General features: G+C 52.8%; 2 protein-coding genes across 2 annotated transcripts; both read left to right on the forward strand.

The window, feature by feature from the left end:
- The first annotated feature begins 4,626 nt into the window (after positions 1 to 4,626).
- Positions 4,627 to 7,437, forward strand: KLF1 (Kruppel like factor 1). Its single transcript, XM_033195935.1, has 3 exons — positions 4,627 to 4,795; positions 5,724 to 6,549; positions 6,800 to 7,437. Exons 1-3 carry the CDS (start codon positions 4,709 to 4,711, stop codon positions 6,973 to 6,975), a joined length of 1,089 nt encoding a protein of 362 aa, XP_033051826.1. The 5' UTR covers positions 4,627 to 4,708; the 3' UTR covers positions 6,976 to 7,437.
- Positions 7,438 to 10,576: 3,139 nt separating this feature from the next.
- Positions 10,577 to 18,059, forward strand: DNASE2 (deoxyribonuclease 2, lysosomal). Its single transcript, XM_033200457.1, has 6 exons — positions 10,577 to 10,877; positions 11,015 to 11,195; positions 11,287 to 11,365; positions 14,375 to 14,539; positions 14,630 to 14,827; positions 16,899 to 18,059. Exons 1-6 carry the CDS (start codon positions 10,663 to 10,665, stop codon positions 17,270 to 17,272), a joined length of 1,212 nt encoding a protein of 403 aa, XP_033056348.1. The 5' UTR covers positions 10,577 to 10,662; the 3' UTR covers positions 17,273 to 18,059.
- The last annotated feature ends 177 nt before the right edge of the window (positions 18,060 to 18,236 follow it).

The raw sequence follows: 18,236 nt of genomic DNA on the forward strand, positions 1-18,236 counted from the left end.
CAGCCCCCCTCCGCGCTCTGCCTTTTAAAAGGACTAAGGAGCCTTGCCTGTGGAAATAGGAGGGCCCAGACAGAGATAGGTTAGCCCCTTTAAGAAGCGGACGGGGTAGGGGCGGAAGACGAGTGCGGGAAATCGATTGGCCAGCTGGGTTTCTCCTCTTATTGGCCGTAGAAAAGTGCTCGGCCCACTCCTGGTTGGTCAGTTGCAGGGGGTGTGTGCGGAGGGAGCCAAGAATTAAACAAAGAAATTCTGGCGCGAGCACTAGGCGTTCTCCCGAATCCAGGAGGCCAGACTCGAGTTCTCTGGGGGCTGGTTGTGGGGAAGATGAGCTCCGAGTGGGCGATCTTAGCAAACCTGTCTGCCAGTCTGTCCCAAGAAGTACATATAGGCCGGGCGCAGTGGCTCACGCCTGTAATCCCAGCACTTTGGGAGGCCGAGGCGGGCGGATCTCGAGGTCAGGAGATCGAAACCATCCTGGCTAACACAGTGAAATCCCGTCTATACTAAAAAAAAAAAAAAAGACAAAAAAATTAGCCGAGCGTCGTGGCGGGCGCCTGTAGTCCCAGCTACTCGGGAGGCTGAGGCAGGAGAATGGCGTGAACCCAGGAGGCGGAGCTTGCAGTGAGCCCAGATCGCGCCACTGCACTCCAGCCTGGGCAATAGAGCGAGACTCCGTCTCAAAAAAAAAAAAAAAAGAAGAAGAAGAAGCACACGTAGATACTTGTGACTGTGTGTGTGTGAACTTGTGTGATACTGTGAGTCTATGTGGGCTGTTTTGTTTCGTTTTTATTTTTTCTTTTTAGACAAGGTCTCATTCTGTTGCCCAGGCTGGAGTGCAGTGGCGCGATCATAGCTCACTGCAGCTTCCACTTCCTGGGCTTGAGTGATTCTCCCACCTCAGCCTCCAAGTAGCTGGGACCACTGAAGCATGGCTTCACGCCTGGCTAATTTTTTTTTTTTTTTTTGAGATGGAGTCTCACTCTGTTGCCCAGGCTGGAGTGCAGTGACGCCATCTCTTCTCACTGCAACCTCCATAGGCAGAACAGCTCCAAGGGCTGCTCGTTGCCCATTTTTATGGTTATTTCTTTTTTTGTTTAATTAAATTTATTTATTTATATATGCATTTTGAGACAGAGTCTCGCTCTGTTGCCAAGGCTGGAGTGCAGTGGCACAGTCTTGGCTCACTGCAACCTCTGTCTACTAGGTTCAAGCAATTCTCCTGCCTCAGCCTCCCGAGTAGCTGGTATTACAGGTTTGTGAGCCACGATGCCTGGCCTTTTTTCTTATTTTTAGTCGAGACAGGGTTTCACCATGTTGGTCAGGCTGGCCTCAAACTCCTGACCTCAAGTGATCCACCCGCCTTGGCCTCCCAAAGTGCTGGGATTACAGGCGTGAGCCACCGCACTCTGCCTGTTTTGTCTTTTGTGTAGTGTGTTTGTGGTGCACCCACTCTGATTGTGTATCCGTTGAGAAATGTGTATGTCTCTCTGGACCTATGATGCCATGCCCTTGTGGTTGTCTGTGTTTACCTGGGTGCACCCCCTATGGTTGGGCACTGGTGGCTATGCAACTGTGTGACTAAATAATTACTTTACATATTGCAAAAGTGATGGGTGCTGTGACTATATAAAGTGTAGGTTTTGGCTGGGTGAGGTGGCTCACGCCTGTAATCCCAGCACTTTGGGAGGCCAAGGCGGGTGGATCACCTGAGGTCTGGAGTTCGACACCAGCCTGGCCAACATAGGGAAACCCCATCTCTATTAAAAATACAAAAATTAGCCAGACCACCAGGCGCGGTGGCTCACGCCTGTAATCCCAGCACTTTGGGAGGCTGAGCCAGGTGGATCACAAGGTCAGGAGATCGAGACCATCCTGGCTAACACGGTGAAACCCCGTCTCTACTAAAAATACAAAAAATTAGCCGGGCGTGGTGGTGCGTGCTTGTAGTCCCAGCTACTCAGGAGGCTGAGGCAGGAGAATGGTGTGAACCCGGGAGGCGGAGTTTGCAGTGAGCTGAGATCGCGCCACTGCACTCTAGCCTAGGCGATAGAGCAAGACTCCATCTCAAAAAAAAAAAAAAAAAAAAATAGTCAGATGTGGTGGTAGATGCCTGTAATACCAGCAACTCGGGAGGCTGAGGCAGGAGAATCGCTTGAACCCAGGAGGCAGAGGTTGCAGTGAGCCGAGACCATGCCATTGCACTCCAGCCTGGGCAACAAGAGTGAAACTCTGTCTCAAGAAAAAAAAAAAAAAAAATTAGCCTTGCGTGGTAGCAGGCACCTGTAATGCCAGCTACTCGGGAGCCTGAGGCAGAGGAATCACTTGAGCCCAGTAGGTGGAGGTTGCAGTGAGCCAAAATCAAGCCACTGCACTCCAGCATGGGTGAGAGAGAGAGACACAGTCTAAAAAAGAAAAAGTTCTGTGACAATGTATCTGACTCCCCTTGTGTGTCTGCTCAATTATAGCTAAATTGTGTCAGTAGGATTGTGTAACTGTGTGCCTGCCTGTGGGTTATGATTTCTGTGTTTTAGGGATTGTTTGGCTATGACATTGTGTAGCCAATATAACATAGGGTTGTGTTTTAGGGCCTGGGAATTGTGTGTCTGTGCATAGTCCATATACACAGACAGACACACAATTATATGTGCAGGAATTATATGATCTGATCAGTGTGACTGAGGGACCAGGAACTCATGTCATTATGCAATTGCATGGTCCTGTGAGTAACTGTGTTTTTGTTTTTGTTTTTAGAGATGGGATCTCGCTATGTTGCCCAAGCTGGTCTGGAACTCCTGGGCTCAAGCATTCCTCCTACCTTGGCCTCCCAAATTGCTGGGACTTCAGGCATAAGCCACTGCTCCCAGTCTGTTCTGTTTTTGTCTTTTAGAGAGAGAGTCTCGCTCTGTAGCCCAGGCTGGAGTGCAGTGTTGTGATCTTGGCTCACTGCAACCTCTACCTCCCAGGCTTAAGTGATTCTTGTGCCTCAGCCTCCCAGGTACCTAGCATTAGAGGCGTATGCCACCATCTCTGGCCTATTTTTGTATTTTTAGTAGAGACAGGGTTTCACTGTGTTGGCCAGGCTGATCTTGAACTCCTGGCCTCAGGTGATCTGCCAGCCTCGCCCTCCCAAAGTACTGGGATTACTGGTGTGAGTCATTGTGCCTGGCCCCCTGCCTCCCAGTTTCAAGCAATTCTCCAGCCTCAGCCTCCCAAGTAGCTAGGATTACAAGCACATGCCACCATGCCTGGCTAATTTTTGTACTTTTGGCAGAGACAGGGCTTCAACATGTTGGCCAGTCTGTTCTCGAATCTCCCCACCTCCGCTTCCCAAAGTGCTGGGATTACAAGTGTGAGCCACTGCGCCTGGTCTTGTTTTTGTTTGTGTCACCCAGGTTGATCTGCCAGGAATAAAGATGGCCACCCAACTTTTCTCTTTTTTTTTTTTCAGTGACGGAGTCTTGCTCTCTGTCCCCCAGGCTGGACTGCAGTGGTGTGGTCATATTGCAGTGGTGTGGTCATATTGCAGTCGTGTGATTATAGCTCAATGCAGCCCCAACCTCCTGGACTCAGGCGATCCTCCCCTCTCAGCCTCCTGAGTATCTGGGACTATGGACATGCGCCACCACTCACAACTTTTTGTTGGAAATATAGGTTCTATGTTGCCCAGGCTAGTCTTGAAATCCTGGCATCAAGTGATCCTCCTGCCTCAGTCTTCCAATGAGTGACTATGAATTATGTGTCTGTAATATGTATCCATGTCCCCTTCCCAGGCTCCCAGGATACCAGAGTTGAAGTCCCTGTTGTAGCAACTCAGATCCTCTCCTCATTTTGGGCAGAATCAAGGAGCAGCCAGGCCCAGAGCCAGGGTACTGGTCTCCTGCAGGTCAGATACTGCCTATGGCTTGGTCCTATCCCACCCAGGAGGAGACAGGGCCACTTTTCCCTTGGCTGCCCCCGTCGCACTAAAGCAGCTGGCACTGAACCAGCCTCCAAGCAGTCCCATGCAGTGCCACCCGAGGGTCCCCAGTAGACAATGGTGGGCCAGTTGGCAGGGGCGTCCTCCTGCTATAGGGCTCAGACCCTGGGAGGTCCCAACCCAGGCAAATTGAAAGCCAGGCTAATTTGAAGACCCAACCCCCAGCCCTTCCCTTCACTGGAGGACAGAGCTCTAGCTGGCCTGGGCCCCCACCTGATAGCAGCCTCCAACGTCTGGGGTGTCTGATAATGCTTGGCGGGGAGTTTGTGCCAAGTCCCGCCATCGGCACGGTTTTTTGCTGTTTACTGGGGAGGGGGAGGGCTGTAGAGCCTCAATCAGAGGGACAGGGGGTCCCATAGCTTCTTCCCAGAATACCCTTTCTGCCTTTTCCAGGAGAGTAAACTGAGGGCAGACCCCCAAGTCTCTCCTTCTTTGGAGACCCAATGTCTCTTTTTACCCAGCACCTGGACCCTTAAACCCTGAACCCCCCAATCCCTGATATTTGACTTGGCTTTGGACACAGGGTTAGTCTTTAAGTCCCAACCCCAGACAGGCCAATGTGAAGTTTGTGCCCCAGAAACAGTGACCCCCCGCCTTGCCTCCCCTTATCAGAGGCTGCAGCCAATCAGCTAAGGGCAGAGAGGAGCCCTCGAACGGGCTATCACAGCCTCAGAGTTCACGAGGCAGCCAAGGAAGAGGAGGCTTGAGGCCCAGGGTGGGCATCAGCCAGCCATGGCCACAGCCAAGACCGCCTTGCCCTCCATCAGCACACTGACCGCCCTGGGCCCCTTCCCGGACACACAGGATGACTTCCTCAAGGTGGGGCCTAGAAGGTGGGGTCTAGGTGGGCTGGCTGGGATCCAGGGCCACAGTCACAGATCTTGGGGTCCAGACCTGCATCTTGTCCTGCAATCAAGAGACTTAACCAGGACTGAGGTACACTCAGTCCAGTTGAGGGGATCTCAGCTTAGTCTGGCAGAGGGTGAGGAGGGTGGTCTAGGGGCCTGAGGTTCTAGGTGTGATCTATTTCTGTAATGGAAAACGAAGGTAGCCTGGACAACATGGTGAAACCCCATCTCTACAAAAAATACCAAAAACTAGTCAGGCGTGGGGGCGTGTGCCTGTAGTCCCAGGTACTCTGTAGGCTGATGTAGGAGGATCATTAAAGCCCAAGAGATTAAGGATACAGTGAGCTGCACCACTGCACTCCAGCCTGGGCAAAAGAGTGAGACCCTATCTCAAGAAAAAAAAAAAAAAGAGAACAAGATCTAGGCTCACAATCTTCCAGATATCAGAGGGAAATGATGAGTGTGTCTGGGGGACATCCAAAATTTCGGAATTAATCTTGTTTTGGGTGACAGGGAAGGAGAGAGACGTTCTGGGGGGGAAACTAAGTCAAGGCTGGCACCCTCTCCCCCAACCCCCGCCAGTTTTCCATCTCCAGCAGCTCTGCTACCCCTTCCCCCATCCCCAAATGTGGTTCCAGATAGTGGAAGTCTTATCTCCGGTCTCCAGCCAGACCTGATCGGCTTCTGTCCCTGGAGCTGGGGGAGAGGGGGGAGAGGGGCGGCTAGAGGGCGGCTAGTGTTGGGGAAGTGGGACAGAGAGACAGGCAAACAAGACCCTTTTCCAAAGCCTCTGGAAGCCTCTGGCCAGCCTGTCCCCGTAAGAGTGCCCAGCCTGCGATGTCCCTGGGCAGGGCACCCCAGTGTCCACCGAACCTCAAGCTGCCTGCTCCCTCCCGCAGTGGTGGCGCTCCGAAGAGACGCAGGACATGGGTCCGGGTCCTCCTGACCCCACGGAGCCGCCCCTCCACGTGAAGTCTGAGGACCAGCCCGGGGAGGAGGAGGACGATGAGAGGGGCGCGGATGCCACCTGGGACCTGGATCTCTTCCTCACCAACTTCTCGGGCCCGGAGCAGGGTGACGCGCCCCAGATCTGCGCTCTGGCGCCCAGCGAGGCCCCCGGGGTGCAATACCCGCCGCCCCCCGAGACTCTGGGCGCCTATGCGGGCGGCCCGGGGATGGTGGCTGGGCTCTTGGGTTCGGAGGATCACTCGGGTTGGGTGCGCCCTGCCCTGCGAGCCCCGGCTCCCGACGCCTTCGTGAGCCCAGCCCTAGCTCCAGCCCCGGCCCCCGAGCCCAAGGCGATGGCGCTGCAACCGCTGTACCCCGGGCCCGGCGCCGGCTCTTCCGGCGGCTACTTCCAGCGGACCGGGCTTTCAGTGCCTGCGGCGTCGGGCGCCCCCTACGGGCTGCTGTCCGGGTACCCCGCGGTGTACCCGGCGCCTCAGTACCAAGGGCACTTCCAGCTCTTCCGCGGGCTCCAGGGACCTGCGCCCGGTCCCGCCACGTCCCCCTCCTTCCTGAGTTGCCTGGGACCCGGGACGGTGGGCACTGGACTCGGGGGAACTGCAGGGGATCCCGGTGTGATGGCCGAGGCCGCGCCATCCAGGCGCGGCCGACGTTCGTGGGCGCGCAAGAGGCAGGCAGCGCACACGTGCGCGCATCCGGGTTGCGGCAAGAGCTACACCAAGAGCTCCCACCTGAAGGCGCATCTGCGCACGCACACAGGTGAGGGGGCGGGACCCGGACATGAGAAAGGGCGTGGCACCCGCTGTAGTTGCGGGGAAAGAAGGGTTGCAGAGGGCGGGACTTGGACTTGGTTGGCTCTGAGAGTGCCTCCTTAAATTTTGTGCCCTAGGGGCCTCACTTTGTTCATCCTAGTCCCAGCCCAGGCTGAGTAAAGGGGTGTGGCCGGATGCAGGGGACCCGGAGACATGACTGGGCTGACAATAGCGCTTATGACTTCCTCGTCCCCTAGGGGAGAAGCCATACGCCTGCACGTGGGAAGGCTGCGGCTGGAGATTCGCGCGCTCGGACGAGCTGACCCGCCACTACAGGAAACACACGGGGCAACGCCCCTTCCGCTGCCAGCTCTGCCCACGTGCTTTTTCGCGCTCAGACCACCTGGCTTTGCACATGAAGCGCCACCTTTGAGCCCTGCCCTGGCACTTGGACTGTCCTGGGGATTGGGGATGGGACAAGAAGCCTGTTTGGTGGTCTCTTCACACAGACGCGCGTGACACAATGCCGGGTGGTGTTCCCACGAATGGACCCTCTCCTGGACTCGCTGTCCCAAAGATCCACCCAAATATCAAAAACGGACCCATAGACAGCCCTGGGGGAGCCTCCCACGGAAATCCGACAAGTCTTCAGCCACAGGGAGCCACACAGAGATGTCCAAACTGTCATGCAGACCCAGTGAGACAGACCACCAAATAAACGGACTCAGTGGACACTCAGACCAGCTCCCAGATGGCCCTGGACAGCAGGAGAGGGTGTGGGGTGAGGCTTCCCAGAGACCCTGGGTCTAGAAAGGGGCTCCTGAAGGTCCCTTATTGTGGCTGATATTAACTGTCAATGGTTATGGGTCCTATAAAAATGCCCCTCCCAGATAAAGCTTCAGCGTTGGCCTGAATTTTTGGGTTTTGGAGGCTGGAAGATAGCAGGAGGCTGTAAACCTAGAGGTCATATTAGAGGGCCTTACACACCTCATCTCCTAAACTACAGTGACACCCCTCAACTCCAACAAGCCTCCTTGGGCACTGCAGGCCTTGCTGTCCTCTCTTTTCCCGCCCAGTTCAGGCTGCACCATGTTTGTCTTCTGCCTCAAACCCTGCGGACATTGACAGCAAACATCTCCCTGCATTTGAGAATCCATAGCCTGTGACTGCCCAGGGGGTTCGTCTTGCCCACTGCCCAGATAGAGCCAATTTATCCAGACAGACGGATTGCAATAGAGAAAGAGTTTAATCTGCATACAGCCAGCTAAATGGGAGATGTGAGTTTTATTATTTGAATCAGCCTTCCTGAAAATTCAGACGCTAGGGTTATTCAAGAACAATTTGGTGGGCAGAAGGGCTAGGGAATGGGTGCCTTGATGCAATCATGGGACTGTGGAAAACAGTTGCTGAGTCAGCTTTTGGGTGGGGATCATAGAGTCACTAGTCTGGGTGGGGTCATCCAGTTGTCAGATATGCAAAAAGCCTAAAAAGACATCTAAAAAGGCCAGTGTAAGGTTTTGCAATAGTCATGTTATTTGCAGAAATAACTCAGAAATAACTGGGGAAGTTGCAAACCTTGTGACCTCCAGAATAATGGCTGGCCATCTTTGTTTTTGTTTTTGAGACGGAGTCTTGCTCTCGCCCAGGCTGGAGTGCAGTGGTGCCATCTCCACTCACTGCAACCTCCGCCTCCTGGGTTCAAGTGATTCTCCTGTGTCAGTCTACTGAGTAGCTGGGATTATAGGCACATGCCACCACGCCTGGCTAATTTTTGTATTTTTAGAAGAGACGGGGTTTCGAAATATTGGCCAGGCTGGTTTTGAAATCCTGACCTCAGATAACCCACCAGCCTCAGCCTCTCAAAGTGCTGGGATTACAGACGTGAGGCACCGCACCCGGCCAGAATAATGGCTGGTCATAGTTTAACTACTACAACTACATTTTAGCGGAATTCAGGCTCTTCTCATCCTTCTAACCTAGTGCCCTATCATTATTTCTACAAAGGCAGTTTAGTTTGGGGAAGGGCTATTATCATTTAAGCTATAAAGTAAATTCCTCCCAAAACTAACTTGGGGCTGAGCATAGATGGCTCCCTCTTTAATCCCAGCAATTTGGCAGGCCAAGGCAGGCAGATCACTCGAGCCCAGGAGTTCCACACCAGCCTGAGCCCCGAGGCGAAACCCCATCTCTACCAAAAACGGTGAAACCCAGTCACTACCAAAAATACAAAAATCAGCTGGGCATGGTGGTGCATGCCTATAATCCCAGCTACTCAGGAAGCTGAGGCAGGAGGATTGCTTGAACCTAGGAGGCAGATGTTGCAGTGAGCTGAGATCATGCCACTGGACTCCAGCCTGGGTGACAGAGCGAGGCAATGTGTCAAAAAAAAAAAAAAAATGTTGGCTGGGTGTGGTGGCTCACGCCTGTAATCCCAGCACTTTGGGAGGCCAAGCTAGGTGGATCACAAGGTCAGGAGTTCGAGACCACCCTGGCTAACACGGTGAAACCCTGTCTCTACTAAAAATACAAAAAAATTAACCGGGCGTGGTAGCAGGCACCTGTAGTCCCAGCTACTCGGGAGGCTGAGGCAGGAGAATGGTGTGAACCGGAAAGGCAGAGTTTGCAGTGATCCAAGATCACACCACTGCACTCCAGCCTGGGCGACAGAGTGAGACTCTGTCTCAAAAAAAAAAAAAAAAAAAGTTAGCTTGGCTCCACACCCAGGAATGACCAAGCAAGGGCAGTTTGGAGATTAAAGGCAAGATGGAGTTGGTTAAGTCAAAACTCTTTCACTGACATAATTTTCTGTTATAATTTTTGCAAAGGCAGTTTCAAGCCAGTACTCAGATTCCCATAGCCCTTTGCCCTGCCACAATCCCTTGAGGCTGAGGTGGGAGAATCACTTGAACCCAGGAGTTCCAGAGCAGCCTGAGCAACATAATGAGACCCTCATCTCTGCAATGAACAATTATCTGGGTGTGGTGGCACAGGCCTGTAGTACTAGCTACCTGGGAGAATCACTTGAGACCAGTAGGTTGAGGCTGCAGTGAACCATGATGGAGTCTAGCCTGGGTGAGAAACCATTATCCTTTCTCAAAACAACAAAAAACAAACATAAAGTCACCTATTTGCTAGCTCAGGGGGTCCCGGGGAAAACGTGCAGAATGAAAAAGGAGAGTCTGGGTGGAGTGGATTACATGCCTGTAATCCCAGCACTTTAGGAGGCAAGGCAGGTGGATCTCTTGAGCTCAGGAGTTCAGCCTGAGCCACATGGTGAAGCCGTGTTTCCAAAAAAACTACAAAAAATAACTGGGCATAGTGGCATGTGCCTGTGATCCCAGCTACTCGGGAGGCTGAGGTGAGAGGATCACTTGAGCTGGGGAGGCAGAGGTTGCAGTGAGCCAAGATCACGCGACTGCACTCAGGCCTGGGCAACAGAGTGAGATATTGTCTGGGGGGGGGGGTGGGTAAGGAAGGAAGGAAGGAAGAAAAAAAAACTAGAAAGAAAAAGGGGAAGATCCACTGGAGCACAAACGCTTCTTAAGAGAACAAAGATCATGGCCGGGCACGGTGGCTCACTCCTGTAATCCTGGCACTTTCGAGGGCCAAGGCGGTTGGATTACGAGGTCAGGAGTTCGAGACAACCTAGTCAACGTGGAAAAATCCCATCTCTACTAAAAATACAAAAATTAGCCGGGCATGGTGGCGGGAGCATGAAATCCCAGCTACTCGGGAGGCTGAGGCAGTAGAATCGCTTTAATCAGGAAGGCAAAGGTTGCAGTGAACCGAGATCGTGCCATTGCACTCCAGCCTAGGTGACAAGAGTGAAACTCCATCTCCAAAAAAGAAGAATAATAACAAAGGTCACAAGAGTTGGACCCAGGTTGTAGGGCTGAAAATAAAATCAAACTTGTGCCTGATCCAGAAACCGGGGCAGGAGTTGGGTCGGACAGAAGTGCGTGGGCTGGGATTAGCTACCACTAAAAGCAATGGTGACCAGGCTCCAAGAGACGCTGGAGCGCCTGGCCCGTCGTGGGCGTGGTCTGAGCAGACTCCGGGCTGCCTTTTGCCTCTCCAAAACGCAGCGTCGCGTCTCGGGGGAGGAGTCTCTACCCTCGTGATGTCCCCGCCCGGGTTCCCAGGCAAGTTTAGGGAAATGAAAGGTGCCAGGTGCCAGTCCTGGCCTCTGTTGCAACCCATCGCCCCGCAGCCCGGACAGAGATTCCTGGATCTCAGCCCCAGAGCAGCGATGATCCCGCTGCTGCTGGCCGCGCTGCTGTGCGTCCCCGCCGGGGCCCTGACCTGCTACGGGGACTCTGGGCAGCCTGTAGACTGGTGAGTGTGCAGCGGGGGGCCTACCATCGCCCCGGGGTCCGTCGGGGGTCACTCGACCGGGATGGCTGCCTCCTCGGGGAACACTGGGGTGCTTTCTCTTCCCTCTCCCCTATTTCTGTACATTCTGCGACCTCCAGGTTCGTGGTCTACAAGCTGCCAGCTCTTAGAGGGTCCGGGGAGGCGGTGCAGAGAGGGCTGCAGTACAAGTATCTGGACGAGAGCTCCGGAGGCTGGCGGGACGGCAGGGGACTCATCGACAGCCCGGAGGGGGCCGTGGGCCGAAGCCTGCAGCCGCTGTACCGGAGCAACACCAGCCAGGTGAAGGGGGCCCGGGGCCAAGTAGGGGTGAAACTCTAGGGCCGCCCTGCCGGGGAGGAATTTCACGTTGTCTCCGTTTATTCGCCCCCAGCTCGCCTTCCTGCTCTACAATGACCAACGGCCTCAGGCCAGCAAGGCTCAGGACTCTTCCAAACGTGGGCACACGAAGGGTGAGGACTGAATTGGGGGCTGGGGAGAGACTTGGGTCCCTATACATTTTTCCAGGCTAACCCCTGACTGCACTGGGTGGTTGGGGAGATCTGCGCTGTCAGACCCTGGGCATCTATTCCCTCAACATTTTTTTTTTTCTTTTTTTTAAGATGGAGGAAGTTCACTCTGTCACCCAAGCTGGGGTGCAGTGGCACAATCTTGGCTCACTGCAATCTGTGCCTCTGGGGTTCAAGCAATTCTCCTGTCTCAGCCTCCCAAGTAGCTGGGATTAAAGGCACCCACTGTCACACCAGGCTAATTTTTGTATTTTTGGTACAGACGAGGTTTCCTCATGTTGACCAGTTGGTCTCGAACTCCTGTGATCTACATCAAGTGATCTACCCACCTTGGCCTCCCAAAGTGCTGGGATTACAGGAATGAGCCACCCTGCCCAGCTGACTTCCTATACATTTTTCCAGGCTAACCCCTGACTGCACTGGGTGGTTGGGGAGATCTGCGCTGTCAGACCCTGGGCATCTATTCCCTCAACATTTTTTTTTTTCTTTTTTTTAAGATGGAGGAAGTTCACTCTGTCACCCAAGCTGGGGTGCAGTGGCACAATCTTGGCTCACTGCAATCTGTGCCTCTGGGGTTCAAGCAATTCTCCTGTCTCAGCCTCCCAAGTAGCTGGGATTAAAGGCACCCACTGTCACACCAGGCTAATTTTTGTATTTTTGGTACAGACGAGGTTTCCTCATGTTGACCAGGTTGGTCTCGAACTCCTGTGATCTACATCAAGTGATCTACCCACCTTGGCCTCCCAAAGTGCTGGGATTACAGGAATGAGCCACCCTGCCCAGCTGACTTCCTATACATTTTTCCAACTAACCCCTGACCTCCATAGCGGGGTGGGAGATCTCCCCTGTCAGACCTTGGGCATCTATTTCCCCCATTTTATTTTCTTTGAGACAAGTTCTCACCTAGAGTCACCCAGGCTGGAGTGCAGTATCACAGCTCACTGCAGCCTTGACCTCCCAGGGCTCAGGGGATCCTCCTACCTCAGCCTCCCAAGTACCAGGCCTGCTGGTACCCACCACCATGCCTGGCTTTTTTTTTTTTTTTTTTTTTTTTTTTTTTTTTTTTTGCGACACTCTCTATCTCCCAGGCTGGAGTTTGGTAGTGCAATCTCAGCCCACTGCAATCTGTGTCTCCCCAGTTCAAGTGATTCTTCTGCCTCAGCCTCTGGAGTAGCTGAGATTACAGATGTGCGTCACCGCGCCGGCTAATTTTTGTATTTTTTAGTAGAGACGGGGTTTCACCAGGTTGGCCAGGCTGGTCTTGGACTCCTGACCTCAGGTGATTCACCTGCCTCGGCCTTCCAAAGTGCTGGGATTTACAGATGTGAGCCACCACGCCTGGCCTACTTTTTGTATTTTTTGTAGAGTGGAGTTTCGCCATGTTGCCCAGGCTAGTCTCGAAGTCCTGGTTCAAGCAATCCACACACCTTGGCCTTTTAATGTACTGCGATTGCTGGCATGAGCCGCCATACCTGGCTTGTTTCCCTACCTTATGTTAATCTTGGCGTTATTCTGGACTGTAAGAGTTTACCCCTAGCCGGGTGCGGTGGCTCACGCCTGTAATCCCAGCACTTTGGGAGGCCGAGACGGGCGGATTACGAGGTCAGGAGATCGAGACCATCCTGGCTAACATGGTGAAACCCCGTCTCTACTAAAAAATACAAAAAAACTAGCCGGGCGAGGTGGCGGGCGCCTGTAGTCCCAGCTACTCCGGAGGCTGAGGCAGGAGAATGGTGTAAAACCCGGGAGGCGGAGCTTGCAGTGAGCTGAGATCCAGCCACTGCACTCCAGCCCGGGCGACAGAGCAAGACTCCGTCTCAAAAAAAAAAAAAGAGTTTCCGCCTGCAAAAACTGAGCTCAGCCATGGTTCTAACACTGCTGGCACCCTCTCTAAGCCCCGCTGCAAACTGAGGGTGTTCCTGGTTGCAGATGACCTTGCTGGGAGGCCTGGAGCAATATCCTCTAATTGCCTTTTTTTTTTTTTTTTTGAGAAGGAGTTTCGCTCTGTTGCCCAGGCTAGAGGGCAATGGTGCGATCTCGGCTCACTGCAACCTCCGCCTCCTGGGTTCAAGCAATTCTCCTGCATCAGCCTCCCGAGTAGCTGGGATTACAGGCTTGTGCCACCACGCCCAGCTAATGTTGTATTTTTAGTAGAGATGAGGTTTCTTGCCGAGCGCGGTGGCTCAAGCCTGTAATCCCAGCACTTTGGGAGGCCGAGGCGGGCGGATCACGAGGTCAGGAGATCGAGACCATCCTGGCTAACACTGTGAAACCCCGTCTCTACTAAAAAATACAAAAAAACTAGCCGGGCGAGGTGGCGGGCGCCTGTAGTCCCAGCTACTCCGGAGGCTGAGGCAGGAGAATGGCATGAACCCGGGAGGCGGAGCTTGCAGTGAGCTGAGATCCGGCCACTGCACTCCAGCCCCGGCAACAGAGTGAGACTCCGTCTCAAAAAAAAAAAAAAAGAGATGAGGTTTCTTCATGTTGACCAGGCTGGTCTCGAACCCCCGACCTCAGGTGATCTACCCGCCTCAGCTTCCTGAAGTGCTGGGATTACAGGCATGAGCCACTGCACAAGGCCTGCCTTCTTTTTTAAAAAATTTATTTATTTATTTATTACTTACTTACTTACTTACTTACTTGTTTTTGAGATGAAATCTTGCTCCGTCGCTTAGGCTGGAGTGCAGTGGCAGATCTCAGCTCACCGCAACCTCTGCCTCCCAGGTTGAAGCAATTCTCCTGCCTCAGCCTCCTGAGTAGCTGGGATTACAGGCATCCGCCCACGCCCAGCTAATTTTTGTATTTTTAGTAGAGAAGGGGTTTCACCATGTTGGCCAGGCTGATTTCTAACTCCGACCTCAGGTGATCTGTCCGCCTCGGTCTCCCAAAGTGCTGGGATTACAAGCATGAGCCACCGCGCCCAACCTCCTCTAATGCCTTCTTTTGGTCCAGGTGTCCTGCTCCTCGACCGCGACGGAGGCTTCTGGCTGGTCCACAGTGTACCTGACTTCCCTCCACTGGCCTCCTCTGCTGCATACAGCTGGCCTCATAGCGCCTGTACCTACGGGCAGACCCTGCTCTGTGTGTCTTTCCCCTTCGCTCAGTTCTCGAAGATTGGTGAGTGGAGTCAGGGACACAGGATGAGTCCTGGGTTTACCGACCAGAACCTAGAATGATCTTGCATTTCCTCCTCCCCTTGTCCTCCAGGCAAGCAGCTGACCTACACCTACCCCCAGGTTTATGACTACCACCTGAAAGGGATCTTTGCCCAGGAATTCCCCGACTTGGAGAGTGTGATCAAGGGCCACCACGTTAGCCAAGAACCCTGGAACAGCAGCGTCACACTCACATCCCAGGCCGGGACTGTTTTCCAGAGCTTTGCCAAGTTCAGCAAATTTGGAGATGGTGAGTCTGAAGGTTGAGGGTTGGAGAGCTCCTTCTCTGCACAAGGGGTGACTGGTGCAGCCATGGCTGAGTTCGAGTAAGGGGTAGAGACCGGGTCTGATTGGGAGCTATAATCACATAAGCAGTGAACAGACCTGGGTTCAAACCCTGGGTTCTAGCTGTGTGATGTATAATTTCACCTGAGCCTCAGTCTACTCATCTGAAAAATGGGGATACTGATATCTACTTTAAAAACTGTTGTGAATGAAGTGGTACATATAAGACATTTGGCACCAGAGGCGGCGCCTCACTCCTGCAATTCATTACTTGGGAGGCTGAGGCAGGAGGGACATTTGAAGACAGGAGTTCAAGACAAGCCTGGGCGACATAGCAAGTCCCCATCTCTACAAAATTAAAAATTAGCCAGGCAACTTGGAAGGATGAGGCAGGAGGATAAATTGAGCTCAGAGTTTCAGGCTGCAGTGAGCTATGATGACTCCACTGCACTCCAGCCTGGGTGACAGAGCAAGACCCTGTCTTTATTTAAACATAAATAAATAAATAGGCTGGGCATGGTGGCTCACATCTGTAATCCCAGCACTTTGGGAGGCCGAGGCGGGTGGATCACGAGGTCAGGAGATCGAGACCATCCTGGCTAACATGGTGAAACCCCGTCTCTACTAAAAAATACAAAAAACTAGCCGGGCGAGGTGGCGGGCGCCTATAGTCCCAGCAACTCGGGAGGCTGAGGCAGGAGAATGGCGTAAACCCAGGAGGCGGAGCTTGCAGTGAGCTGAGATCCGGCCACTGCACTCCAGCCTGGGCGACAGAGCGAGACTCCGTCTCAAAAAAAAAAATAAAATAAAATAAAATAAAATAAAATAAAAATAAAATAAAAATAAATAATTAGGCTAGGCACAGTGGCTCACACCTGTAATCCCAGTCAAGGCAGGAGGATCACTTGAGCTCAGGAGTTTGAGACTAGCCTGGGCAACATTGTGGGACCCCATCTCTATAAGAAAAATTTTAATTAGTGGGGCATAGTGGTACACATGTGTAGTCCCTACTACTCAGCAGGCTGAGATGGGAGAATAGCTTGAGCCCAGGAGGTCGAGGCTGCAAGTGAGTCGTGATCCTGCCACTGCACTCCAGCCGGGGCGTCAGAGTAAGACCTGGTCTCAAAATAAATAAGTTAATTAATTAATCAAAAACACTTAGGGCTGGACGCAGTGGCTCTCCTGTAATCCCAACATTTTGGGAGACCGAGGCGGGTGAATGACTTGAGCTCAGGAGTTCAAGACCAGTCTGGCCAACATGGTGAAACTCCATCTCTACTAAAAATACAAAAATTAGCTGGGCGTGGTGGCAAGCGCTGGCAGATTACGAGGTCAGGAGTTTGAGAGCAGCCTGGCCGACATGGTGAAATCTCATCTCTACTAAAAATACAAAAATTAGCCAGGCGTGGTGGCGGGCACCTGTAATCCCAGCTACTGAGGAGGCTGGAGGCAGGAGAATCGCTTGAATCCAGGAGGCAGAGGTTGCAGTGAGCCAAGATTGCGCCACTGCACTCTAGCCTGGGCAACAGAGTGAGACTCCATCTCAAAAAATGTGGGAAGGGCAGTTAATATTAATGTCATCATTCCCAGGGCTGGGAATTGACAGCCGAGCTCAGAAATATGGAAACTATGGCAGGGCTCGGTGACACACGCCTGTAGTCCCAACACTTTGGGAGACCGAGGTGGGCAGGTTGCTTGAGATCAGGTGTTTGAGACCAGCCTGGACAACATGGTGAAACCCCTGTCTCTTTATTAAAAAATTAGCCGGGTGTGGTTGTGCATGCCTGTAGTCCCAACTACTCAGGAGGCTGAGGCAGGAACCTGGGAGGCAGAGGTTGCAATGGGCCTAGATTGCACCAATGCACTCTAGCCTGGGTGACAGAGCAAGACTCCACGTCAAAAAAGAAAAAAAAAAAAGAAAGAAAGAAAAGAAAAAAGAAATATGGAAACTGAGCTGAGAGAGGGAAAGTGAGTAGCCTAGGGACTCCCTAGCAGTGGCCCTGATCTTACCTGTGCCCTCTCTCTATCCTTTGCAGACCTGTACTCTGGCTGGTTGGCAGCAGCCCTTGGTACCAACCTGCAGGTCCAGTTCTGGCACAAAACTGTAGGCGTCCTGCCCTCTAACTGCTCAGATACCTGGCAGGTTCTGAATGTGAACCAGATAGCTTTCCCTGGACCAGGTGGTCCAAGCTTCAACAGCACAGAGGACCACTCCAAATGGTGCGTGTCCCCAAAAGGGCCCTGGACCTGCGTGGGTGACATGAATCGGAACCAGGGAGAGGAGCAACGGGGTGGGGGCACGCTGTGTGCCCAGCTACCAGCCCTGTGGAAGGCCTTCCAGCCACTGGTGAAGAACTACCAGCCCTGTAATGGCATGGCCAGGAAGCCCAGCAGAGATTATAAGATCTAACCCTCATGGCCAGGTGCAGTGGCTCACGCGTGTAATCCCAGCACTTTGGGAAGCCAAGGAGGGAGGATCACTTGAACTCAGGAATTTGAGACCAGCCTGGGTAACAGAGTGAGACTGCAACTCTACTAGAACTTAAAAAAAAGTTAGTCGGGCATGGTGATAAACACCTGTAGTCCCAGCTACTGAAGCCAGAGGAACGACTGAACCAGGGAGATCATGGTCATGGTGAACTATGATTACTCCAACCTCGGTCACATAGCAAGACCCTGTTTCAAAAAAAAAAAAAAAAAGGTAGGGGGTGGGCGCAGTGGTTCACATCTGTAACTCCAGCACTTTGGGGAGGCTGAGATGGGTGGATCACTTGAGGTCAGGAGTTCAAGACCAGCCTGGCCAACATGGTGAAACCCCATATCCATTAAAAAGATTTTAAAATTAGCCAGGCATGGTGGCATGTGTCTGTGGTCCCAGCTACTCGGGAGGCTGAGGCAGGAGAATTGCTTGAACCCAGGAGGCAGAGGTTGCCATGAACTGAGATAGCACCACGGCACTTCAGCCTGGGTGACAGAATGAGACTCCATCTCAAAAAAAAAAAAAAAAGGAAAAGAAAATCTAAGTGCTCAGGAACCAGTTTGGACTTGATTTTGAATCCCAGTTCATCCCCTTCCTAGCTGTATGACCTTGATTGTGTGCCTTAACTGCTCTGTGACACAGTCTACCTGTCTGCAAAATGGAAACATGATACCTGCCATCAGGATTGTTGAGGAGTAAATAAATGGAAATTGGTGGACGAGGCTGTTAACCTTTTCTTCAGGTGGACGCTGGGACACAAGAGCATTGCAGCATCAATTCTCCCCTTAAAGGTTTGGGGACAGTTGGTGCAGAGGTGAGACCAGAAGTGGGGCCACAGGAGGTGTCTAGTCAGAATTCCCTCCACGCTCCATGGTAACCAGAACCGGAGTCCCAC

The sequence above is a fragment of the Trachypithecus francoisi genome, unplaced genomic scaffold, assembly GCF_009764315.1.
Source record: "Trachypithecus francoisi isolate TF-2019V2 unplaced genomic scaffold, Tfra_2.0 Lachesis_group5, whole genome shotgun sequence".
In the NCBI taxonomy this organism is placed as follows: Eukaryota; Metazoa; Chordata; class Mammalia; order Primates; family Cercopithecidae; genus Trachypithecus; species Trachypithecus francoisi.